We start from the raw sequence: 27,514 nt of genomic DNA on the forward strand, positions 1-27,514 counted from the left end.
CTCCAGGGAATCTCTGAGGGATCTCCTAGAGGGAACACTGCTTTTTTGACACAGCTTTTTCTAAATAGCAGGATATTTTTTGTTAAAAAGAGCACGATCTTATCTTCGGATCTCTCAGAGACCATTTTTCTCTGTTCTATCTAATCTGATGTTGTTCTTTTATACTGCTTAGAAAAGGAGGGAAACTAATTTTTGGGTTTTCAAGGGCACCCTTGGAGCTGCTTCAGTGTGTGGAAATGTCCCCCCTGCAGGTTGTAATCTCTGCACAAATCCAAGCATCAGCATCCGCCTCTAGCCTGTGCCCCCGCCCACCCCCCCAACAGATCAGTATTATTTTTGTTTCTCTTTTGTCTCTGGTCATTGGCTGGTTCTTTTGCTACATCTCTGCAGCATCATCCTTCCCTTTCTTGTTTAGAAGTAAAAACAGCACCAGGAGATTTATCTTTTTGAAGCGTGTGATTAATTTTCTCTCTTTCGAGGTGCACTGAACTGCAGTGTGTGAAGCCATTGAGTCCCATTTCTTACCTGAGCTCGTTAGTGCATTGAAAGTTGTTTTTCCTTTCCGCCTGAACTTTATTACCTTTTCCTCATCGCCACTTCAACAGTCTCCTTCTCTTCCACCACATCTCCTTTCTTCCTTACAGCCTTCCTGTTCCTTACCATCCTCCTCTTCGCTGTTATTTTGTATTTTATTTTAACTCTTACACTTTCACTTGCTGAAAGCGGATCAGAGAGGCCAATACTAAACACTGTCAGCTTGTCACTGGTGGCTCTGAGCTAGAATATAAATGTGGTGCACTTTCTGAATAACAATAACACCATGAGGCGGTGTCTACACAAATCTAACAAGAACACATTTAGACAAAACCTGCTGTAGTTCTCTAAGGGTGTATTCACACCAGGAAAATTCCTTTGGTCCGCTTGTTTGGTCCGAACCAAAAGCGAACTTTATTTTTTTAATTTGGTGCGGTTTGTTTTCACATTGTACTTTTTGCAAGGGAACTATTACTTGTAAACAAAGCCACGCGGGTGACGATCATTGTTCCCATTGGACAGAAATGACGGGGGCGGGACAGAACACAGACCCGGACATTTAGGAAAACAGCTGTAGACGCGCTGCGTGCAGCACCTCTGTTCTGCATATTTGTGCCGTTATTAAAGCTGCAACATTATTGTGAGAATGAAGAGCAGCTCATTCAACACAGACTTTGAGACGCTCCATTTATAATTTTGGAACCTCGTCGGAGAATGCGTGCTGAACGCCGACGTTCTCTACGTGCCTTGTCCCACAACAAGCCAGTAGCGTTGCTAAGCAACACACACCTTATCAGGTATGATTACCTTACAACACATACCTTTGCTACCGGCTACGGTGGCTTTTTATCTCCAAAGAGACGTACGCTTTTTGTAGTTGGTTTGGACCGGGGCTGGTTTGTATTCAGACCATAAGTGAACCGCACCAGAGTTCGTTTGGAAGCGGACCAAGACCCCCTCAAAAAGTGGGTCTCGGTCCGGTTGTTTGGTCCGGACCAGGGTTCGCTTGAGTGTATTCACACCTGCACAGAAGGTCCAGACCAAGGGGGGAAACAAACTCTGGTCCGTTTAAAGCGGACCAAAAGTGGCAAGTGTGAATACACCCTAAGAGCAATGTTTAGAAACCCATCAGGGATAAAACCTGAAATTATTTTGTAGCGTTGTTATTGCATCCATATTTGTTATCTATATTTTCAGAGTACTAATGTATACGAAATATCCAAGAATTTTACTACAGACCTATGGTTAAAACTGTAAAGTGCTTATACTGTATAAAAAGAAGCATAACTTTTTTATTCTCACTGTCTGACATTAAGTCACATTAAACGTTTCCTGTTCTGTCACCAAAATTGCTTCTATTTTCTAAATGCCAGAATAACAAGAAAAATTAGCATTTCTTGCTGTAAGCTAAATTTTTTAGCTGAAAGCTGGCAGAAACAAGCTGAAATTGACTGCAGAAAATCTGCTGAAATCTGATAAATTAGTAGAAATAGCAGAAACAGCAAAGAAAAACTGTCATCTGATCTATTTGAGCAGGAAGACTATTAGCTATAAAACAGCTTAACAACGTAAAGTTACCTCAAAACTATTTGTTGAAAGAGTTGTTGAAATGCAAGAACTGACAAAAACTTTAAAAAAGCAGGAAAGGGCTGCCATAGATGAGCTGAAAAAGCATAGACTGAAGCAAAAATATAGCCTAAGAAGTTGAGGTCAGTGCTAAAATGCATAAAAAATAGCAGAAATTTCAGAAAAAATTAACTTACAACAAATACCTGAAGAAACACAAAAACAAACAGGTAATGTCCTAAAAAAGGCAATGTGTTCATCAGCTAAGAGAGAAGAGAAGAGAAAGAGAAGCTAAAATGCTAACATTAGCATATTGGCTATCACTAGCATGAAGGCTGATATTAATTTAACCCATCTACCATGCAAAAAGCAATGTATAAGCTAAAATTAGCTAAAATGCTAATGCTTACTACAGCGTATATTCAAAAGTCTTTGAAATTGCCGTTTAAAATTATTCACTCTTCAGCATTCACACAGTAATAATAATAATAAACTAGAAAATTTCTGAAGAAATTTAGACGGGGCCTGCCCCTTGGTGCGTGCTTCTTGGACCAGAGCCAAAGGTTGCACGTGTAGCAAAAGTGTGGCTTAACTTTTAAACAAAATGATCTGTCGGCTCAGTGCAACACTGGCAGTAAGATTATACCATGCAAAAGAGGGTCCACGACCAACATGATTAAGATCCTCCGGATTCGTGGTGTAGAAGTAACAGAGCGCCCGTCTTTGATGCGCTGCGCCAGTGTTACAACGAGCTTTCTGTGCTGCCTCTTCCTTTAGCCCTGACACTCAGCCTAGCACCGCACTGCAGTCAGGATCAGGCCAATAAAACAATAAAATACATCTTATACCAACAATGAGGCAGCTAAAACGTTACACTTGGCCTAAAACAGTTGGTCATCTCAAATGCAAATAGGAAAAACAAAGTTAGAGTGCCAATTCGATAATGAAAGAGTTTGAAAATGTCTTGTGGGGCTACATGTGGTAGTGAAGAGATGCAGGGTCACCCAAACTACATTTGAACACTAAAGTAGCAACAGAGACTCAGATGAGGCGGACTTTCTTCTTCGTGCCTTTTTCTTCATGGACAGCGCATCAATGCCCCCAGAACAATCCGTTGCAAGTGCAGGACTTTGATTGGTCCGGTCTAAAAAATCTGTGTGAAAGCAAACCGGGCCAAGTGGAGGAGTGAATTTTCTCACTTTTACCGATCCCTGGATCGGACCTGCAGATTTATTGCGCCCTAGAGGTTTCATTTCGGTTTTCTAACTGTATTGATAATGTCGAGAGAATAAAGATACTTGTCGTACGGTATCTCAAAAAGCCTCAAAGTCAAACCATTTTCAAAAATCTTCCTTTGGGCTGCTTTGAAGTCCAGAAAGTCTCTGGTACCCTTTCACCGCTGGAACATACTATCTGTTTGACAATCAAAAAGCTTTTCTGGAGGTTCTAGTAAGGTGGTACCCGTTACTAGAAACAGCGCCGATCAATCAGATCAATAATGTACATCCAGTGGAGAAATCAAACACTTGTCAAAGCAATATTGATGATATATGAGCTCATCATTTTGATCAAGAACAGCCTTTGTAATGGAAAATGAGATCTGACATGTCTTTACCTTATTGTGTGATAAAACTAAAGCCAAGGTCATATTAAACTATCAGCATGTTTTATGCCTTTCTCCGGTTTTGGCTGGTTCTTATCACAGTTGTACTAAAAATGACAATAAAAAATGTTTAAGTATTTTTCAGCTCATTGCTTGACTGATAGTAGATCTCTGTAGTTTTAAAATAATGTTCTTAGTTTTTTATCATGTGTAGCTTCTCTGCTTTAAGAAAGAGCTGCAGGGATTTTGGGGTGCCCGCCTGTCTGCCTTGATAGTGACATGCTATGCATTCACAGAGCATGACTCATGCAAACCCCAACATGACAAACACAGAGGCAGCCTGGCAGAGTGTGCATGATGGATGAGGCACCATGAGAGACATGCAGCAGGACAAAGGTTAGTGGTTCTGATTTAGGCAGGTGAGAGGAGAGATGTGAGCGTTTTCCACATGGAAATATGCCTGCAGGGAGATAAGGGGCCGAACTACGGTGGTGGATGGATGAACTCAGAATATTTATAAGTTTCTGGAAAACTGATTTTACAGCTGTAGTTACTGTGGTGCAGTGAATGAAGGTCAAACCAACTTAGACAAGACTGAGAAAAATATTTAAATCATTATGGTGCATTTAGTTTTTAAATTGTATTGAAGCAAAAATGCATTTTTATCAAGGCTACTTTAACCAACTGATGTGAAAATCAAATGTAACACTCTTAGGTTTCATGTAAAGTGGTTCATTTCAGTGCTTCCCATGTTTAAGGGTTGGGGCTTCACTGTGAGTCCCAAAAACCCAAGTGGGTGGGACCCGCATTGGCACATTGTTTTTTAAAAATCAAACCTAATTTATTAGTGATTGTAAATAGTATATTTTCGGAATTAACACCATAAAAGTCATAACTTAAAACTACACAGTTTATGGTTTGGTTAAGGTGTTGAGTGGCTTGTTATTTTAGTTTATTTCAACCAGAGATAGTTGGGGTTTAAAGTCAGATTCATGTCTCACAGGCAGCTTGTGTGATGCAAGTTTGGTTGGTTGTCCTCCAGGTCCTTTCACCGAGACCATGTGAAGTCCAGACTTTTGTGCCTGTGCTGAATGTGCACCCCTCGGCAACTCAAATTCCTGCTGTGAAATCACTGGATTTCTTCTTTCTCAACTTTGAATGGAACATTAACAAACCAGCGCATCGTTGCCACCTGTAAGGCTTCGCTAAAAATTGTTAACGCGATGAGGAATGTCGAGACTCTTAATTTATAGGTCCGGTGCTGAAAAAAGTTGGATCCACGGTAGGGGTGGCCAGTTTTCATATTGTTTTCTGTTATCATGAAATAAATATCGTGTATCCTGAGATTATGATGATGTCTTGTTGTATGTTGGGAGCAATATTTGTTATTTTAGGGCCCTGACTGTCTGCACTGATAGATTTATAGTGAAAAACACTTTTAAACATTTAGCAAATTTAAACAAAACAAGAAAAGGAAACAAAGATTATTTTGCAATTGAACCAAAAATATAAATTTTTCAAAAAGCACTTGGTGTTACTTGGTGTCACCTGATGTCATGGAGGGATTTCAGGACAGACAATAGATGGCTAAACATCAAGGCTGACCCTGGAAAAGTGAGTTTTAGGGTGATTAGTAAACTCCTCAGCTCAGACAATCATGATATGATTATCGTCTTCAGAACCTAAACCTGTGGGAATCTATTTATATTCCTGTATGATGTATTTATTTGATTGATTTCTGCAAGGCTTGCCACAAGCCCAAATGTATTCTGTTGCTTTGGCTTCAGTTATCTGACATGCCAGCACAGCAATCATACAAATAACCACTAGAACATACATTATATTTGCCACAGCGCACCTTTAATCATGTTGTATGTGCAGTCGTGTTGAGGCTGGTGGGTTTAAGCCGCCCCGTCATCAGTCTGTCTGCTTGCTGATCATTCTTGGATGACGTGGTTGTGCCATTTTGTTTTAAAGAAGGTGGAGATGGTCTGGCCAGCTTGGTTAAAATTCCTACCTTGCTCTGACTAGTATAAACAGTATTTTGTTTGCAAAAGTAACATACTAGTTATGGTTTTATTTATGTTTCAGTGTCGCACATTTGTGCTTAAATCAGTTTGTGTGAAAAAAAAACCAACTAGCTAAAGAACTGTCAAAACAGATGACCAAAATAAAATGACAAAGACAGAAAGAAAGAGTTGGAGGACAATGCAAATTAGAGAAAATCACAGCAACAGATGGAGGAGAAAAATAATTAGAGGATGGAGTGAAATGCAGAGAGGAAAACAGGATAGGAAAGATGGTGAGTTACATGACCAATCATTCTAGCAGACAACCTCATTCTTCACTCTGCTGCTCTTTATCAAAACAAGCACACACACCAAACTATTGGCTCTAATCTGACTCCTGTGGCAGTGTGAATAGATATGGCTGTTTAGTGCCAGCAGCACACCTCCTGCTACCTGATTGCAGCAATCTGCTGACTCAGCAGTTCTGCAAAAGTGTGTGTGCCTTTGGGACCGAGCTACTGACAGAGAGAGAGAGAGTGAAAGTGTCTGTATTTGATTCAATTGAGCGTGTAGATGTGCGTCGCCTTCCTGGAGAATGAAGAGCACTGCAAATTTAACCCTCATCTCCACACTCACTCCACCACGCAGCCTCGGGAACAGGCTGACAAGAGTTCACCATCATTACCATGACAACAGGCTTTCACAGTCATCCCCATGTCAGCGGCAGGTCACGACTCTTTCAGTTAAAGAGGCTCCGCATCATCTACATGACAACCATCTTTCAGAAACAACAACAGCAGCTGGCAATCCTGGCAGCTCGTGTGGAAGAAGATAAAATTATGAGTGCGTTATTTCAACTCTATCCTGTCTTTTAATGAGCTTGTTCAAAAGGCGTTCAGTCTTGCTTCATTCAACCGACATCTGTGCAAATGTTTTCAGTCATTTAGGATCCTGTCCGTCTTACAGTGACTTCATCGAGGCTTTTCATCAGCCTCAATTTCATTCTGCTTTCACTTGGGACCTGGGTTCCAAATCGTTGGAACTACTGAGGTGGTGAAAAGAATGTACACCCTCTTTCAATTCTAGGGCTTTCCATATAAGGACAGAAGGTCATAAAAATCTGGTATCTGGCTTCTACTAGAAAGCCTTTTTGGAGAAGCCACGCTATTTTAGCTTTTTACCAATTTAATAGTCACTTAACCATTCAATATGCAAACAAAGGCCTGTAGAATTTGAGGTGGAGGTCTTTGTTTTTAGCTTTTTCTCTGATCATTGTACAGTTTGGCCTTCCTACAACATCCACTCCTGGAAAGATTGGTCACTTATTTAAATCTTTTGTACTAAATAAATAATCTTTCCAACTGATGGACATTAAATATTTTAAAGTGACCTCATGACATTATAATAGCCAACACTTCTAAGGTCATTGCTTGGGATTGTGTGAACCCACACCTCCATGCTGCACAGCTGCAAATTGCCTAAAGCTCCTGCTTTTATAGAGGTAGTCACACCTGCTGCTGATCAGTTAAAGGAACCACATTAGATCAGTGCCAGCTTGCTTGCTACTTTACTCCTTAAATCCTAAAGAATCATCCAGGGCGTACTTTCTTTTTCACACACAGCTTTTCCCTTTTGGCTTCAGTTATATTCAATGTATGATGTTCTTGTGCCCTTGACGGTGAATTTAAATGATATTGGATTCTAGATCAGATGATTTTATTACATATATGGAATATTCACAAATACATGAAAGTCCAGAACTAAAAGAGGGTGTAATAACTTTGTATCCAAACTGTATCTGCAGGCTGCTGATGTTAAATCATCGATCCACCCAAATATAAATTTTCCTATAAAAATAAAAAAGCATTAAAGCTTTTTCAAAAATAATTATGACCTTTACAGTAATTACACCCAAAGTATTACTATTACCTAATTTACGCTTTGAGCAACACTCCATGATTCTATTGTAATCCACATCCTTCTAATCTAATGCGGCTCTGAAGGCTGAAATGGAGTTTTGATGAAAATCTAACTTGGAAGACTCACCTCCACTTCTGGTCCGTCTAATTACTCCACCAAGTTCTCCGTTCCAACCAATGAGCTCCTGATCCACATTCCTCTTCAGCCAATCATCCCTCCAGGCTTTGCTTTAAAAGACCTTAATACGCAGTTTTGTTGTCCGATGAGCTAACCCGTCCCTCCTACGTCCCTATTTCTAAGGGGATTCCTCAACCCAGCTCTCCATTCAATGAGTCCGGACGTCCCTAAACCTGAAAGATCTAACTAAGCAGGTTTACTGAAAGTTCTGTTTGAGCTGGTGTCGGGAAATTACACGCCTAACCTCTAACAGCCTGCATCCAAAAGTCTCGACCTTCTTCAACTGGCAGTCTGGACGACTGAGTAGCCCACAGCAGTCATCCATTCCTCAACAGTCACTTTTGTTCACGGCTGCTCATTCCCTAATATTACAACTGGCTCTTGGTATATGGGTTAGGTTCATTTTAGTGACTCTTCATGAGCCCCAAGGGCGCTGTTTCAACAAGCTTGGCTAATGCAACCTATAAAAACCTCCTAAAATCTCTTAGAACCAGGCAACAATACTTTTTACCACCAACAAAAATAAATAAATAAGGTGACTCAAATAATTGAATGTCCACGATTTATCTAAAATTTTATATGCTTTCTTTAATTAGTAACGCTTTTGCAGGGGTCAGTAACAGCTTAAATTTGGCAACACATAATAATTTCAATAATAGAAATGAATCAATCAACTCAACCTGTCTTACCCTGATGCTGAAACTAATGAGGTTGGAGAGGCTTTGAAGACGGAGGCTCATCCATGTACCCAAAGGGGATGTTTCTTCTGGTAACAACGAGCGATTTCTTGAAGAAAAGATTACTTAATCTTCAGTTTTCTTCCTCTAAGTGACTCTGATGCTCCAGGTTTCGACGGTCAAACATTACACTTCCTCTTAAACAGAGGCTTTAATTCTTACATCGGTGCTGCTCAAACTTTTAGTTACAGCGCTTACTTCATTTACAGTTTAAAACCATTACTTCAACTTCATCCTTTTTATCCATACACCACAACTGATCAACATTATCTCTGATTGAGAATTTCTAAACCATAATGTATTTTATTTTAATTATCAATTCTCAATCATATTTCAATCATATGTGTTTTAACTTGAAAATCAAAGATTACTCATTTCATTTCATTTAATACTTGTTGAAAATAGAAAATCATCATATATAATTTCTTTGGTTACACTTGTAGTTTATACTTCTGCAAAAAATAATAAAGTTAATATGTGACTCCACACAGGCCTCTCCAGTCTCTCAGCCCAAGAATGTGAGAATATGCTTGTTTCAACTTTGTATTTTAATAATTGTTGCATGGATTACATGGAAAAATCTCACCTTATTTTGACACCCCCTTCTTGAGATCAGACTGTATCCATCCCCAAAGTCCCAAAAGTCAGAGAAAATCAAAGTCTGTATCATAAACAAATTAGCCATCCAACCTTCAACTACTGAAACCCCTTCCCCTATAATGTGTCCGGCTTCCTGGGCAACTGTAGTAACTACATTGCTAACTAAGTTACTTAAGTTACTGAATCGGGAATGAAAGGCACAATAACATCCATGATGCTTTTTCTATGCCTCAGATTGTGTCCCAGTTCGGCTTCAGCACAGATCGAGCCTCCACCAAGAGATTTTCTCCACACTCCTCCAATTTTCTTCCACACAACGTCATGTGCATAGGTGTTATACTCGTTATCATAATGGGAATTGCATAATTCAGTCCATCCTGTGAGCTCTTGGCAGGGTCTGCGGGCAAGGCCTATGGTGCACTGAGTATGGGCAGTGTTACACTCCATACGCCAGGGTCTAGGCTGAGCAAATCTTTCTGGCCAATATAAGGGTTGCGGCCAAATGTCTCGCTCTTTGGAGTAAATCGTTGCTAAATATTGGTATTTGACCCAGTAGTTATTGGTCTGAGACAAACAGGGAATGACCCATTCTTCATACTCCTGCAATCCCCACCAGGTTCGGGACCAATCTCTGCTGTGTCCTTCTGCCCAGGCCTGCAGGGGCATTTTTGCTGTTTTTATTTTATTTAGGACGGAGCAGTCATATCGCCATGTTGACATGACTGAGATGTCAGCTTGCCACAAGTCACATCGAGGAGAAGCTCCATTGCTTGACCACACAGAGTTGTTAAGACTGTCAAAAACTTGTGTCACACACTGGTCAATTTTATGAAAATCTCCTGCCGTTACAGTCAACAGTTCATCTGGTTTAGGTAGTTTTTGAACATACATATCTGCATAATAAGGTCCTTTCAAACCTTCATGTGTTCGGCTTTCACCCTCAGGGAAGTCTCCTTTGAAGTGGGGAACACCATACCCAGGGAAACGTCGTGTTCAGCCATTCTTCGTGTTCAGTCCAGATGGTTTTTGACCAGGAGGTTATGAAGGAGAGATAGACTCGATGAGAGTGAAGAGGGGCTAAGGGCAGATAATTCGGAGTGCGGCATTGAGTGAATATGTTCCAAAAACAGCTGGGCAAATATCTGAGCTTGGTATTAATACATTCCTGCAGGGCTTCTCGAAAAGCCAACGGGTAATTTGTATGATTCTTGGTTGACGAAGTGTCTTTAAGCCTGGGGTGTCAGTGATGCGTGTGTGATTCTGTGCTCTTACGGGAATGACAAGGCCCCATTCGGTGTGGTTGCTGATCTGCGTCTGGTTTAGTGGACACATTCTCGTCACAATTTAACTGATATTTTCCCAAAAATTCCCAACGAGGAAACCAGGCTGGGTAAATCACAACTCTTGAAGGAGCCCTGTGGATGACTTCAGGCTCCCAATAACCTTGGCCTTTAAACTGTACCAAGGGTCGACAGGCCCAGTCACAGTGCCACTCCCGGACCCCTCGGTCAGGGTGTATCCAATTGTACAGCGGATGAGACGGTGCAGGATTCTCACCCATATTATTACTCCCTCGTCAGTGAGTTCCAAGGTTGGAAATAGACCAGGTGCGGTTGACAAGTTATTGGGTTGTGGAGTCGTTAATCCATGCAGGGTTTCTCTCTAGAACCTTCTTCAGTCTGGTGAAATTGGTGTTTTGGCTTTCACGAAAGAACACATACTGGTTCTTTACGGGGGTGTATTCTGTCCAAGGCAAAAAGACGTTCAGAGAGGTTGTGTTCCAGCAACTTTGGTTGGCATATTTTGAAGAACCATGAGTGACATTAACACGGGTTGTGTTTCATTAGGGATCCAGAGCATCTGCTCTTCCAATTCCTTACGGGTAGGCAGTGTGCCTGTATGTCCTAAGGCCTCATACATGCTCCGTACCACCTCATCCACGTACTCTTCAGGGACCGCCCGTCCTTGTGGCGTTCTATCCCACTTCTCGATCCTGATAGAGACAACTTTTCTCTGTTGAACATAGCGATCCACCTCATCGTTTCCACGCCAGTGAGCCCCTTCTCGGGTATGAGCCTTCTGGTGCTCCACTTCAAGCTCCAGACTCATCCTTAACTCGGCGATCTTCTTCCACAGATCATGATGGGTCACTAACCTTCCTTTGGCGCTTTCAAATTCATTCTCCTCCCAAATGGATAAGTCTTCGTTCAAGGCTTGTGCACAGTAGTGGCTGTCTGTGATTATTTTTGCTCTTTTGATTCTTCTCTTCATCAACACCAACATTCCCAGTGCTGTCACTTCTCCCGCCTGAGCACTACCGGGAGTTTTACCTTTCTGGCGACACCTCTCTTGACCATGCTGTTTGAGAATAAACCCCCAGTAGGCAATCTGATCCAGTCCTTTCTTCAACCTATCAGTGTATAGGACCCACTCTTGAGGTTTTTCTTTCGCAGACGGTTCTAAGGGTCTTCTTGCTAGCTGGTTGTACTGGGCCAATCTCAAGGTCGGGTTCTAGCAGGATGTCTTCCCATCTTCCCCACCTTGTATTGGTTGCTTTTGTGGTTTCCACCGTTCCTTTTCTGTGGTATTTGTGGACTTGGCTGTGCGATGACTTTAATCTGCTGTCCTTGTGCTAGGTCTTTTAAGGTGCTCCAGTATCTAGCAAGCAATGCTAACTTTTTCTTCTTGGAGAAATTTCTTCTCTACAGATGACAAAGTGTAACTCCACAAAGTTACTAACTCCCCATTTTCATTGCTCACTTTCAGCATGGAGTCCTCATCCTCACAGCTGATTTCAGCCACTAACCTTTCAGTCAAGCTCCTCGGTTCCAACCTCACGGCTTCTTGGATTGCTCTTTTGAGCTTATCCAGGTTGTTCTGGTTCATGTCCATGTCCAGTTTTTCTTTGTCATTTTTTCTTCTCCTTCCCGATTCTTTAGGCAGACATATAATGGCTTAGCATATCTTTGATAATTAGGGACATAATCTCTCACATAGTTGCAAAGTCCGAAAATCTTTTGTTGATCATTTTCGGATTCAGGTGGCTGGATTTGTGCCAGCTTCTCTCGATACCCTTCTGAGAGTCCCAAATCTGTTGTCACTTGGAATCCAAGGTAGTTCCACCTGAAACTGCCCCAACTGGCATTTCTTGAGATTCAGCTACAGACCTGCTGCTGTGAATCTCTCCACCACTGTCTGCTGTCTCTCTAGGTTCTCCTCTTCGGTGTCGTTTGCAATGAACACATCATCTATGTACACTGTAGGTCCTAGGTCGCCCAAAACGTCCAATACAGCTGACTGGAACACATTAGGCGAGTTCTTGTTCCCCTGTGGTAAACTTTGCCACACATAGCTCTTGCCTTTGTGTGTGAATGCTATATTGCCTTGTGATTGCTTTGCGAGTCTGAGGGAGAAGAATCCATTTGCTAGGTCAATGCAGGATTTATATTTCTTGACTCTTAGTGTCTTCAATGCTCCTTGGGGATTGATTAGGCTGGCTCGGTTTGCTATGGTTCTTCAATTGAGGGTCTTGAAGTTGATTACTGGCCTCCAACCTCCTCCTGTTGACTCTGGTTTCTTTACCGCTTGAATGGGACTGTTAGTGATGGGATTTAGCTCTTCTCTGATGATTCCTAGAGCGCTCAATTTTTTTACTATTTTATCCATTTCTTCGACAGGACCCAGGTTCAGGGGGTACTGCCGAACATGTGGATGCACTCCCACTTCTATGAGGTGCACATACTTCGGTTCTAAGTCTCCACAGTCGTTCTTGAACCGGGCCACATTTGCTGAGGTGGTGCTCTTCTGTAACTTCTCTTTCCCAGCCGGGGAGAAGTCACTTTCTTTCAGCCTCTGTTCAGTTACCTCTGATACATTTACTGCTTTGTACCATTCTTGAGCCCCGGTTCCACTCTGAGTCGATCCTACTTTTACTAACCTTGACCGTAGCTGGCTCAGCCTTTGAGATAGAGAGCGACGCTCTCCCCATGGTTTGTTGAATTCTTTCAAGTCTGTGACGGTGATGAAGTTGTATGGACCCTTCACCCAAATGATTCCTTTCCAAGTTCCATACGGCATCTCTTCTACGGTCCCGTTGGCAAATTGGACCGTAAGGTATCCTGTCGTCTTTAGGCCTCTGCGAGTCATGGATACCTCTGCCCCGGTGTCCACTAGATAGGGTTCTCCTTCCACCTTCATGTAGATCTTGTCCCCCCTCCAGCAGGCATTTTCCAGGGTGACTCGCGGTCGTGTCAGCATTACTTGGTTGGCCCCCGGTCCCTGATCTGCGGGACTCCAAGAGGGCCTTCTTTTCTTCAGTGGACAGTTTGTCGTACCCTTATTTTGGGAGAAAGGTGTTTTTCTTTTGCGGGCCTGGCGATGCTGGTGGTCCGTAAAGTCTCCTTTGCGGTTCTTCTCTTTTCTGAGGTAGCGGTCTGTTAGGAGGGTTGGCTGGAGCTTTCACACTGGCCTTAGTTGGTGGTTTGGCCCCTTGTCCTGTCTTTTTCTTTCTCTTTCTTCGTAAAACTGCTGCTCCAGATCATAAGAAATCACTGCTTGGTCCATCTGTGGAACTGTCGTACCCTGCATCGGCATTTTGGCAAAAGCGATTTCTCCTCTCCTCCCTTTGGTTACTTCTCGGAGGGCTTTCACATATCTGGCTGGTGAGATTGTATGCTTAAGCACATGCCACACCAGTGCAAGGCGCTGACCTCCATCCATATGTAGTCTTCCTCTTCTGATCTGGGAGTCTTCATCATCCATGTCTATACAACACTAACCTCTCATAATGACTCTGAGCTGTTCCTTGTTTGTCTAAGGGATGTGCTGTTACATGGCTCAGCCACAATTTTTTAGCTTAATCACTTTCAGTGGCATTGGTGATCATCGGCCACACATCTTTGATGTAATCTTCACTACTTTCTTCTGGTCTTTTCTCTTGAAAGGTCTTGATTTTTTTGTACTCACGAAAAACAGTTACTGGGCTGGATGCTGTGGGTTGTTCAGGCATTTTTCCTATGGGCTTACTTGTGGAGCGCGGTGCTGATGGCAGTGAAGGTTCTTCCTCTTCTTCCTCGGCGGACAGCTCATCAACTTCGACTGTCCTCCAGGCGGTCAGCCCATACAGCCGAGATGTGGTAGTCTCTCTGTCCAGCTTCTGGTATGTACACTCGACGCCCATCATTCGCTTGAACCGGCCGCCATGTCAGGTCTCCGTCCTTCTTTCTGAGACCTGGTTTATGTCAAACACCTCCACTGCTCTCTTTTCTCTGTCCTACTTTGAGTGGCTTGTGAGGGGTTGCCGGCTGCACTGGGATTGAAAACAGGCTTTCACTGTCATCACTCTCTGCCCCAGAGGTCTCATGTTCTTCTTCCGAGCCACTTATTTCACTGTCTTCTCTTTCTGGGTTCAAGGGCTCCATTTTGACTGGACCCCGGAGCTCTTCTCTGGCTGGACTTTCTTCTTCTTTCTTCCTCCGACTCTCATGCTGGCTAAGGGAAGTGACGATGGCTAGTTCGATCAGTGAGGCATCTGTCAACAGATTCTTGACTACATGGTGTGCTGTTGCGAAGGCCACTTTTTCTGCCAACTCCCTTGGCAGGTCGTGTGATCTCAGTCCGTCTAGGCATATTGTCACCCTTCTCAGGCCGTGGTTGATGGTAGCATTCAGTCCTTCGTCCAGGGGTACCCACATTCTCTCTCTGTAATCTTTCAAGTCTTCTCCCTTTTTGTAAGTGGCAATGAGAGAGTGGATGACAGCATAATAAGGGAGGTCGACCCCACTAGTTTGATGCACTTTGCTTGCTTTGTTCTGGCTCACTTGTCTTCTCAGCTCTTGAACCTCTTTTTTGTAATCTTCCCCTGCCTGGGCTCTTAACCTTTTCCTGAATTTGGTATTGTGGATCTTGAAGTTGTCATTTGTGAAAACTAACAGTCCATCTCCCTCTATGTCTCAGGGGTCTCCGATAACCTGGTAAAGTCGAGTCGCATTTTGCAGGGAAATTTGTCTTGCATCTGGGGGTATTGGGTCTAGGACTTTCCTCATCATGACTCTGTCTGACTTCTGACTAACCTTTCTTGGCCCTTTGTCAACATCTGTCTTTCTTGTCATTCTGCGTTGGTTACTGGCACTGTTCTCTTTGGCTTCATGTTCAAATTGGAAGGTAAGGTCTCTTAGTTTACTTTGTGAGGGGTCCTGCTCCCTGTGGGTTGGGGTGTTGATCATACATTTGAGAGTTCCCCTATGGCACTCGAGGGCTGCTGACAAGAGGGCTCCCTGCCTGGTAGTCTCTTGCAGTTCTTGTCTGGTATGGGCAATCCATTGAAGGATGTCGCCCTTCGGCCTTACAATGTCGGGTAATTGGTCCTTGGCTAGGTTCAGCTTCTCTTTGGTCTTGCTCTTGTTCTGACTCATTGCCCTCTTCTTCACTCTGTTTCTACCTTTAAGTCATAAGTTGGTATCTGTGAGTCAGCTCTGTGGTCTTTTCCTTGGTACGGTCTGCCATCCTCACTGTACTCTTCAAACAAACTCTCTTTGTCGTCATCTTGGATGGCTCGGATCTTTTCTTTGAACTGGGTCATTTTTCTGGTCTCTAGTTCATAATCTTTCAACCATGCAGTGGCTCTGGCATTGGGGTTTGTGAGGTACCTGTTCGGTCCAGACTCACTGGCAACCATCTTGACAATCGAGTCATATTTTTCGGGTGGACTGTACAGTGACACCAGTTTCCCTAGTCCCCACAGTTGAAGGAACCCTGTCCACCAACGTAACCATCGACTAATGTCTTCCTTCTTCTGGACTGCCTTGGGGCATGGTACCACAACCAGTCTTGAGCCATGTTTTATCTCTGAACAATAGTATACTTCATCGCTTTGGAGGTGGTTTGTTAGCTGACTTTCTAGTGCTTCTTCAGGTGGCTTTTGGTTGAAACTGAGGAAAACTTTTTTTACTGATGAAGTCCACGTTGAATATCCGTCCCCACTTAGCAGCACCTTAGTAGGTAAGCGGTGTAGCTCTAACTGTGTCAGTGTCGGTTGTTCTGTTGACGGGAGTGGTCCTTCAGCTCCCCGCTCCATCAGTTCCTGCGTTTCAGTTTCTTCGTCTATCGCTATGTCTTTGTCATCTCGAATTGTCCGTCTCCAAAGCCTCTCGAGGTACCTTCGAGTAGGGATGGGATAAGACTATTTGGCTACTAGCTTTACTGTCTGGGTCTGGTCAGTCTACCCTCAATAAAGCCCTATCCCCACCTGCACGCTATGCAGTTACTGCGAGGGTTGTGACTGACGGCCTTATCAGTCACAGACAAGCTTAATCCTTTTCAGGCTGTCAGTCCGGGGTGCTCAAGCAGACACGACTCTCTGCTGAGCATCCTTCTTCTGGGGCCCCTTTATCTCTGTCAGGGTCCCTGTTCGGGCGTCTTTCGTTGTCCGATGAGCTAACCCGTCCCTCCTTCTTCCCTATTTCTAAGAGGATTCCTCAATCCAGCTCTCCATCCAACGAGTCCGGACGTCCCTAAACCTGAAAGATCTTACTAAGCAGGTTTACTGAAAGTTCTGTTTGAGCTGGTGTCGGGAAATTACACGCCTAACCTCTAACAGCCTGCATCCAAAAGTCTCGCCCTTCTTCAACTGGTGGTCTGGACGACTGAGTAGCCCACAGCAGTCATCTACTCCTCAACAGTCACTTCTGTTAACGGCCCCTCATTCCCAAATATTACAACTGACTCTTGGTATATGGGTTAGGTTAATTTTAGTGACTCTGCATGAGCCCCAAGGGCGCTGTTTCAACAAGCTTGGCTAAGGCAACCTACAAAAACCTCCTAAAATCTCTTAGAACCAGGCAACAAGACTTTTTACAACCAAAAATAAGGTGACTCAAATAATTGAATGTCCACGATTTATCTAAAATGTTATATGCTTTCTTTAATTAGTAACGCTTTTGCAGGGGTCAGTAACAGCTTAAATTTGGCAACACATAATAATTTCAATAATAGAAATGAATCAATCAACTCAACCTGTCTTTCCCTGATGCTGAAACTAATGAGGTTGGAGAGGCTTTGAAGATGGAGGCTCATCCATGTACCCAAAGGGGATGTTTCTTCTGGTAACAACGAGCGATTTCTTGAAGGAAAGATGACTTAATCTTCAGTTTTCTTCCTCTAAGTGGACAGGTTCTGATGCTCCAGGTTTTGACGGTCAAACAGGAACTTTGTTGTCATATGTCTCAGAAGACAGTATCTTCCAGAGGCTGAAGAGTTGAAGGAAACCCAGGAGGTACAAATGAGGTTGATTCAGGACTTCCAGAAGCCTGAAACCTAGAGCAATCAGTTGTTCACCGATCAAGTTCACTTCTGTTGTGTGGATAAAAAGGCCGTAGATGAAATCAGATTCTTAATTTCGAGGCACAGTCCTTCCAGGGCACACTGGTTGATCCTTTTTTTAATGCTGTCGATCAGCTGGGCTGTCTCTGGTCCTCTGCTTCATCTGTAGCGTCTTTCTCCGTCCGATCTTGTTCGCTGGTCTTCTGCAAGGAAACAACCAACCAGTTCCTCTATTCTTGCCCATTTTATAGAGCATTTACACCAAACTCTTTGTGCTTATTGGCCAGTGGTTGTTGCCATGGCTGTCCCATTGGTCACCCGTGACATAAGGTGATCTTTTCTCTGGAATTTCCCCAAGTCGTGTTCATATCAGACATGCCATCATCACCTCAGTCCTGAGCTGTCGCTGGCCTCTTCTTTGACCTGCGCCCCCGCCTCATTCATCAGCCGTGTGCTGTAAGTCTCACTTCCCCAATTCCTGAACCTCTGCTCTATTCTTGTCTAACTCAACATTACACTTCCTCTTAAACAGAGGCTTTAATTCTTACATCTGTGCTGCTCAAATTTTTAGTTACAGCGTTTACTTCATTTACAGTTTAAAACCATTACTTCAACTTCATCCTTTTTATCCATACACCACAACTGATCAACATTATCTCTGATTGAGAATTTCTAGACCTTAATGTATTTTATTTTAATTATCAGTTCTCAATCATATTTCAATCATGTGTGTTTTAACTTGAAAATCAAAGATTACTCATTTCATTTAATACTTGTTGAAAATAGAAAATCATCATATGTCATTTCACTGGTTACACTTATAGTTTATACTTCTGCAAAAGATAAGAAAGTTAATATGTGGCTCCACACAGGCCTCTCCAGTCTCTCAGTCCCAGAATGTGAGAATATGCTTGTTTCATTCTTTATTGCTTCAACTGTGTATTTTAATAATTGTTGCATGGATTACACACAAGGATCATGTTTTAATTTTTATGGATTTAACTGTGAGCAGTTAATGAATGTTGCATGGATTACACGGAAAGATCTCACCTTATTTTGACAGCAGAATCTCCTGCTCTTCAGCTGAGCTTCGACCCTCCTCCACCCCATCTCCACCATCAGGCTTCAAGCTCCTTCCGACTCCCTTATCTCCTCAGGTCTCCACTCCACCACCAGTATCAGGATCCCGGGGGGAAGACTTCTCTAATTCTAACCCTAAGATGTTTATTCAAGCTCATGTCATTATCAGCATCCATGTCTTCCACCGGGGTCCGAGCGCCAAAAGAAATCAAACATCATCTAATAAACTCCTCTAGTTGCCATCTCTGTGTTTCCCTCATTTGTGAGTCTTTCCAGGTTGAAATGTTATTTAAAATACATTTAACAATCTTTCTTTTCTGATTCATTGTCTTGCCCTTTTTCAGTTTTAGTACATTTTTTACTGAAGCGTTTCTGTCCCATATTTAGTTTTAGTATTTAGTTAGCTCCAAAATTCTTGAACACAATTTTACAAATTGTTGGATGGGTGCAAAAACTTGTTATCACTCATGTAAAAACCTTGGGTTGCAAGGCACCTGCACTATGCCTTCCTCCCTGTGTGTGTGAGATCATTGTTATCTCTGTGTGAACCAGCCTCCTTTCCGTCTCACACACACACACCCTGTCTGAACTGTCTGTTGAACTGTGCATATAAATAAAGAGATAGGGTGTCAAAACTTTGTAGTTTCACTGCAAAGTGGGCTACCCTTGTCACAAGTAACTCTGACTGTATCGTTCTTACCTCTGAGTTGACTAAATAATACCTAACATTTATTGGTCCTTCGAAGCCGGATTAATTCAATAACCTTATTTCTCTTTGCTTTAACAGTGACTCTGGGATCCGTGGGGGAAGCCTGACGTCGAGCGAAGCACCGCTGCACAGCCTCCATTAGCCGGAGTGGCTGAAAGTCCCGGTGTGTGTGAATTCACACCTGGCCAGTGGGTTATTGTCTTCCTCTGCGCGGGGTGACTCTCACAGGGTCCAAAGAGTCACCAAGAAGTCAACTCCGAGGTGAGACAGTTTTAAAATACAGTTCATAGGAAAAGTACTTAACAGTCGTTGGTAGTGCGTCGCCGGTAAGGACGCTGCATTCGAATGGTTTTATTCCACCGTGAAAGGAATAGTGACAAATTTGGTACAATCCCGCCGTGAAGGGGATTAAAGAAAACGACTGAGGATTATTCCCCTGTGAGGGAATAGAGTAAGCGCTATATAAATAAAAGAAGAAAAGTACTTAAAAGTCGTTGGTAGTGCGTCGCCGGTAAGGACGCTGCATTGGGATGGTTTTATTCCACCGTGAAAGGAATAGTGACAAATTAAGGTAGGGCCCCGCCAAGAAGGGGGCCAAATAAAACGACTAAGGGTTATTCCCCTGCGTGGGAATAGAATAAGCGCTATAAAAGTAAAAAGAACGGAGTAAATTGAGCTCATAAAATAACACCAAGTTAACTTAGAACAATTACAAGGTACCTGAAACTAACTGTGTGACTGTGTTGTGTGTGTTTGGAGGACTAAGCATTTTAATAGAATCAGCAGGATTCTGCTAGTCCTGTGTTTTCTTTTGCCCAGATTAAAACTACGTACTGGTGACTTTGGAGATTCAGGTCGGATTTCATTCCAGAAAATTAACACCGCTGCGTATTAGTCGCAGTAGAAGGCCGTGTTAATGTCCTCTCCTTAAAGTCTCATGCCAGTGACCTTTTATCTGGGACATTTATACTATAATTAAACTAACATAAAACATAATGGGGAAGAAACAAAGTAAACTAATTGACTTAGAATGGGAGGTAAAGTTTATGGAGAACTATGTAAAAGGAGCAGGTATGATCTGTCATAGATGGAATAAAAAATAAAAAACATGGGTTTTTGGGCAAATTAGATACAAAGGATGTCTTAAAATTACAAGGGGATCTAAAATTAGCAATAATGAAAACTAAAAAGAGAAAAATAACAAAGAACAATGGGAAAGAACAGAGAAAAAGCTCTGATTTAACAGAAATATGTACACGATGGCATAAAAATACGGATTTTCAGGTAACTTAATTATCACTGAAATCCTAAAACTACACGGGGATCTTAAACTGGAGATTATGCATTCAAAAGATTCAAGAGACAATAAAAAACCTTGCCAGATTATAATTTCAAAGGGGACTTTTCAGTCCCTGAGTGCTCACAGTTGATAAACAGATTAAAACAAAAAGATGAATTAAAAAAACAACAATAAGAGCAGCTTTTAACTGACATAGCCATAATACTGAGGCCTTAAGAAAAGCACAGGAAAAAACTTTCAGCTTAACTGAAAACAAATAAAGGGGGGGGGGGCGGACCGCCACCCATCCCAGGTTAGATTATAAAGACTAAGAGATGGTTTTAGAGGACGTGGTAAAAGAAGTTAAAAGAGGAGGTGACAATGTGGACAACATGGAAACTGTCCAACTGGACAACCCAGTGAACAATGACTAGAGAAGAGAGAACAGAATGTTGTTAAAGAAGTAATCTGAGAGTAAAAGATTTTGTAGGCAAGCATTAGTGAGAAACAGGTGCTTTAAAAATAATTCTATGGTGTTATACTACCAACAATATCATGATAAAATGCAAAAGATTCATTTTACAGGGAAATAATTCCATATTTGGCTCAGATTGTGTGCATTCTTGATTTTTCCTCTTTGAGAGAAGTTAAATTTCAGCTCTGTGAAACGACCTTGACAAAGAGATGCAGCTGCCTGAAAACAAAGATAAAACTAAGCCTGTCTCTGCTGAAAGGTCTGAAAAAAAAAAAAAAAAAAAAATTGTAACTCTACCCTGCATGTGTCAAACTCAAGGTCCGCGGGCCAAAACCGGACCTCAGAAGTTTAGTGATTCTCTAGAAGTAGAGCCTTTTAATATGGTGATTGTGTGCTTGAATGTTATTTTGTCAATCAATAAGCAGTTTTGTCTACATTCTGCCACAATCTGCCTTTTGAAAATGTTTTGAATCTTGCTCTTTATGTATAAAAAAAAAAAAAAGAAAGAAAAGAAAAATTGGCTAAAGTCTGCAGACACAAAATGAACCTGGATTGAAGCTCTAACTATGTTTATTTAATCTGAGATCCTCTCCAAATGCAACAGTATATGTCAGTCTACATGAGATACTAACAACTTCACCTACTGGTATAATATAAAGATGTGATTGAATATGTGAAACAAACAATGATGAAAGTTTTTCAACAGGTGATGCTCATCCAGGAGGAAGACAGTGTTCCTAGGAAATGCAGCTCATTCATTAACAATCATTTTTTCTCCTATAGGTGGACGTTTTGCTGATTAATCATAGGCTGGATCTATGAAACATTATGTGCACAGAACAAATGACCAAGGTTCTGACTGACTTATGAACCTCACTGACCTGACAATGATAACATGACACCCAACAGATAACACCTTTAAGGTGGACCCACTAAGACCACCTTATTGATTCTTGGTGAATAAAAAAAAAAAAAAAAAAAAAATTGAAGCGTTCAAAACCGACCTAGTGGAAACAAAAGGGGTTATGAGGAAACAATGTGCATTTTAAGAATAATAGAAGTCAAATTATGTTCAAATTTTTGCAAATAAAAATTACTCTGACAGAAAAATAAGTAAGTAGTGTGTGAATGTGTGTGAATGGGAATGACTGATTTCATTGTAATGCATCTTTGAGGGACCTTAAAAGCACTAATAAAGATCTGATGTTCTGATGATCTTTGCCAAATTTATATCTTAATAAGGTTTCCAGAATCTTTTCCGAAAAATCATATAAAGATAGCAAAGGTTCTACCTGTATTAAAAATACTGATAACCATAAGAAAGTTCATAGATCTGTCTTCAATTTTTCCTAATTCTTTTACAAACAGGTTATTTAAACTTTCATGTGGCCAAATGTCTGTATTTGACTTTCTGTTTTTGTGAAATAAATGTCTGTTTCATGTTATGTAAAAATTAGAGTCCTCAACATACCATAATAATATTAGGTCAGTTCTCTATGGTAAAACAAAAAGATTTTAACAGATGTTTAGACTTTTTCCAGTCAGGTTCAAAATGATTGAATTAGACTCAAACTTAACATAAGATGAAATGAACCTTAACAGAATTACTGGACTGGACTGAAATAGAGAAAACGTGAGTTAATTGAAACAAACTTTAGTTACTTGAACTAAATACAAAGCTGACTGAAACTGTATGTTGTATCTATAAAACTGGGTAAGATAAACTAAGATTATAAGATATAATATGCCCTTCATTTTTTTGTGTTCATCAGTGAGTGAGTTTTTATTTTTTATTTTTAATAAGAACTAAACCAAGCATTATTTATAATAATAGCAACTACCAAAAATATTGATCTCATTTTTAAATGTAATAAGGACTTACTTTATAAAATATAATAAAAAAGAATAATAAGAATTTGGAAAAACAGAGGCTTTAAACCTCTGCAGGAACAGCACTGACACTGTCAAAGGTAGATCCTAATACAGGAATCTGGAAGCTCATTCTGGCGTGGATAGTCAAAGTCCATCCAAGGATACATTTAGATGAGGCAGAGGGACAAATACAGGGCTTAGCTGAGAGCAACATGCATCCTGTCCTAGCTGCTGTCCCACCTGAACTATGGTCCCAATCATCAACTGATGTAGGGCTTATAAAGGGGTTCCCACCATACAAGGTTAAACTAATATCTGAAAAAAGGCCATTAGTCCGCCAATACCCCTTAAAGCCAGAAGCTGAAGAAGGTATTAAGTCAATAATACAAGATATGTTGAAGTCAGGAATATTAAGAGAAGCACCTGACGCTACATGCAAGACATATCACACTGACATCACTATTATTATCACAGCCAAACATAACTCTAAAAAGATGTGCCCTTTAAATCCAAGTACTCTAATACCTACTGCAGAAGATGGAAAACCACATTCTTATAAAGCAAAAGTTGAAGAAGACACCAAACCCAGACAAGACATTTCTCAAACCCTTATACCAGATTCATGTGTTGTGTTTGTAGATGGCTCAGCATCTAAAGATGAATATGGAAAGAATAGAGTTGGTTATGCAGTAACAACCATCGATAGGATAATAGAAGCTAAATCTCTACCCAATACATGCTCAGCCCAAACAGCAGAATTATATGCTGTAGTAAGAGCATGTGAATTACATGAGGGACAAATACTTACTATATACACAGACAGCCAATACGTTTTCGGATCAGTACATCACCATGCTAAGATTTGGCAAAATAGAGGTTTTAAAACATCATCAGGGACAGAACTAACTCATTTCAACCTATTAAAGAGAAAATGTCAGATCTGCTATTTATAGACACAGATGTGCTGAAAGACGCCCAACAGTCAGCACCCGAGACAGAAATAAAGGCCTGGCTAAAGAGAGGAGCACAGAAAAAAGATGACATCTATCAGATAGAAGATAAACCAATCCTCCCAAAAAAAAAATGTATACAACACAGCGGCTACAGTGACACATTGGGAAGACCCACGTGTCAAGGGGGGAATATGTCACATCTGGTAAAGCATTAATGCTACACTATAAATATTTCTGACTATGCAAATCATTTTTGCAGATCATGCATAATTTGTTGCAAACACGGGGGAAGAAATATTGCCTAGTTGTAATAGATGAACCTAGTGACACATTTCTTCCCCACATATGGTATCCCACAGATTATAAGGTCAGATAATGGAACTCATTTTGTAAATAAATTAATAGAACTAAGTTCTAGAGCATTAGGGTTTCAGTTAAAGATTAAGGAAAACAATGGAAGAAACAGGGAGGCCATGGCCCGAATGCCTATCCCTGGTTAATTATGGATGAGAATAACTCCAAATCAAACTGGTCTTACTCCATTTGCCACCTACTGTACATCATTGTATGGCTCCACCCACTATATTCTGAGTCTGAGATCACGTGACACCAAGTTGCTGATGTGAATTTGTATTCTCAAAGAAATAGTACATGGCAGACCGTTTTCTCTGCCCTCTGACATGAATGAAATAGAGAAAGCACAACAGGAACCTTCATTAGCTGAGTGGATGAATAAAATGTTGCAGACAAAAGAAGAACAAATGTCCAGTGGTCTGCCGATAATCTCTGCTCCTATCCCACAGAATGAGGCCTGGAGACCTGGTCCTGATTAAGACACTCCACCGGAAGGATTGGAGCACTCCTTGGTGGAAAGGGCCGTTTCAAATACTCCTGACAACGCCCACAGCTCTGAAAATAGCAGAGAGGCCTTCCTGGATCCATAAAAGCCACTGTAAGCCAGTTTTGCCATTACAGGAGCCAGATCAACCGACGGGGTAGCAGAGGAAGTCCGGGTTCAAAGATGGCCCAGCGTCTCAAACCGGTGAAGAAAACAGCTGATCTGCGCCCAATTATAAAATGGCTCTCTGTAACTTGTGGACAGGACTGATAAGCCTGAGCTTAATTCTGGTAGCAGGACTCTTTCTCTATCTAAAGCAGGATCCACAGGAGGTGATACCGAACCAGAAGAGATGGACATCAGATGGGACCCATCTCAGAACACTGACGGAAGAACATGACGCACATCCATTCCTACAGAATTTCTGGTATCGTTCATGGTGGCATATGCAACACTGAACCAGGTAGAAATACACGAAAATGAAGGGGACGATTATGATGACATGTTGTAAATAAATCACATCAAAAGTCTGAGTGTACTCATACATTGTATTTCATAAAATAACCTTACAGCAGAAAATCGAAAGAAGTTGTTGCTTAAGTGAAATGAGAAAAAGTACAATGATGACATAAACAGGGCAGATTTTTAAATTCCTTTATTATGTTTCACTGTTTTCATTAAGTATTATTCTTTTATTTTTATGATTTAAAGTATTATTTTTTATTTTTATGATTTCAAGTATCATTCTTTTATTTTTATGATTTCAAGTATTATTCTTTTATTTTTATGATTTCAAGTATTATTCTTTTATTTTTATGATTTCAAGTATTATTCTTTTATTTTTATGATTTCAAGTATCATTCTTTTATTTTTATGATTTCAAGTATTATTCTTTTATTTTTATGATTTCAAGTATTATTCTTTTATTTTTATGATTTCAAGTATCATTCTTTTATTTTTATGATTTCAAGTATCATTATTTTATTTTTATGATTTCAAGTATCATTATTTTATTTTTATGATTTCAAGTATTAATCAACATTTAACTTTTAATGGTTGCCGAGGGCGGCGGGGCCGTATGAGTATTTCCCACAAAATATAATCTGTTTACCGTCCGTGGGTTTTCGCTCATACAAAGTATTTTTCTTACTCGTTTTTATATTAAATGTTTTTACTTGTGATAAAAGGAGGGACTGTTGGATGGGTGCAAAAACTTGTTATCACTCATGTAAAAACCTTGGGTTGCAAGGCACCTGCACTATGCCTTCCTCCCTGTGTGTGTGAGATCATTGTTATCTCTGTGTGAACCAGCCTCCTTTCCGTCTCACACACACACACCCTGTCTGAACTGTCTGTTGAACTGTGCATATAAATAAAGAGATAGGGTGTCAAAACTTTGTAGTTTCACTGCAAAGTGGGCTACCCTTGTCACAAGTAACTCTGACTGTATCGTTCTTACCTCTGAGTTGACTAAATAATACCTAACACAAATTATAGACTCGAAGACTGGAGGACGCAAGATTAAAATCTGTTCTTTAAAGTCGTAATTTCTCTAATACGTTTTTTGGCACATAATTAAGCGTTTCTTACCTGAACCACAACGTTGCGACACTTCTAAGCAATATATTTTTAATATTACCATGTAAAGGATTCATTACACAGGACACAGTTTGAGTTTACTACAAGAGGGAAAGTCAAATGGTTCTCTAAAAAAGTAATTTCAAACTGGTGATCCAACTGAAACCACAATATTCATTTTCAGTAGATACCTGGCATACAAAGCAGCACCAACTCTCCCAGCACATTTTGACCCGTTTTGTTCTCCAATACATCAAGGCCAGTGGTCTGTGTAAAGTGGATGGAAAATCCAGCTCCATTTAATGTGGCCAGTGTTTGTCCCAATTGGTGTATAAACTATTATTCCAGTGGTCTTTCCTGCACAGGTGTCAAGAGTGGCCTTGTGTGCAGAGGCCTTTTCCAAAACTGTCCTCCTACATGTTTCAGTTTTGTTTGGAGGAGGTTTAAAGCATGTGTCGGTGATTTTGGCTGCATTACTGCTGAGAGGGTTAGAAATTTTAGATGACTGCTCTAGACACATGTGCTGGCATTATTTCAACCCTTACCTCCTGCCATTTCTTCTTCTAGCAGCTGGATCTGCAGGTGGAAGATCTTCTCCTGGAGATCGCAGACAGTGTGCTTCATTTTTTCCCTCCGTGTCACCATGTAGCACAAGTTACGCACCTGAAATACAGAATAAAATAAAAGGAAGAGTCATCCTTTTTGTGTAGTTCATATAAAGATTTCTGTTTCTCTTGTGTGGTTATTACATATTGAAGAGAGCGATTACAAACTGGACTCACGTGCAGCTTTTAAAAGACCTTGACTGACCTTTACATAGAGAGAATATTGTAAAAATAATAAATTGGTAGAAGCTGGTTAAAGCTGCAGCTTTGATCTAATGAAAGTAAACACTTGACTGTCGTAGCTAAAGCTCCACAAATATTTCCAGTTTAGACTTTATATGTAAACTTTATATTTTCTAAGCATGACAGCCACTCAACATGACAAATTCTCACTGCAAGAAAAGCAATAACTCATAAGTAACACTGGGCGGAATTCTAACTGGCATTTCCTGTTTATTTAATTGGAAAAAAGAAACTTTTTTTAATGACTGCCCAATGTAGATGGGGGGTTCAATGTGTGGCTCTGGAAATGATTTTGTGTGACCCATGACCAAAATTCAAGAATGGTAGAAACTTGGCCGACCAGCACAGACGTTGTAGATAGACCCTTGTTTTGATGAAATAGGACGAAACCTTCACTGATGCAAGGCTTTTAAAGCA

At 41.0% G+C, this 27,514-nt stretch overlaps 1 protein-coding gene across 1 annotated transcript in view; it reads right to left on the reverse strand.

Moving 5' to 3' along the window:
• jade2 (jade family PHD finger 2) overlaps positions 1-27,514 on the reverse strand; it is a 215,795-nt gene that overhangs the window by 23,914 nt on the left and 164,367 nt on the right. The window contains exon 11 of the mRNA XM_047378971.1: positions 26,795-26,912. Within this exon, the coding sequence (XP_047234927.1) occupies positions 26,795-26,912 (118 nt within the window). The remainder of the gene's footprint in view (positions 1-26,794; positions 26,913-27,514) is intronic.

Source organism: Girardinichthys multiradiatus, chromosome 11 (assembly GCF_021462225.1).
Source record: "Girardinichthys multiradiatus isolate DD_20200921_A chromosome 11, DD_fGirMul_XY1, whole genome shotgun sequence".
Lineage (NCBI taxonomy): Eukaryota > Metazoa > Chordata > Actinopteri > Cyprinodontiformes > Goodeidae > Girardinichthys > Girardinichthys multiradiatus.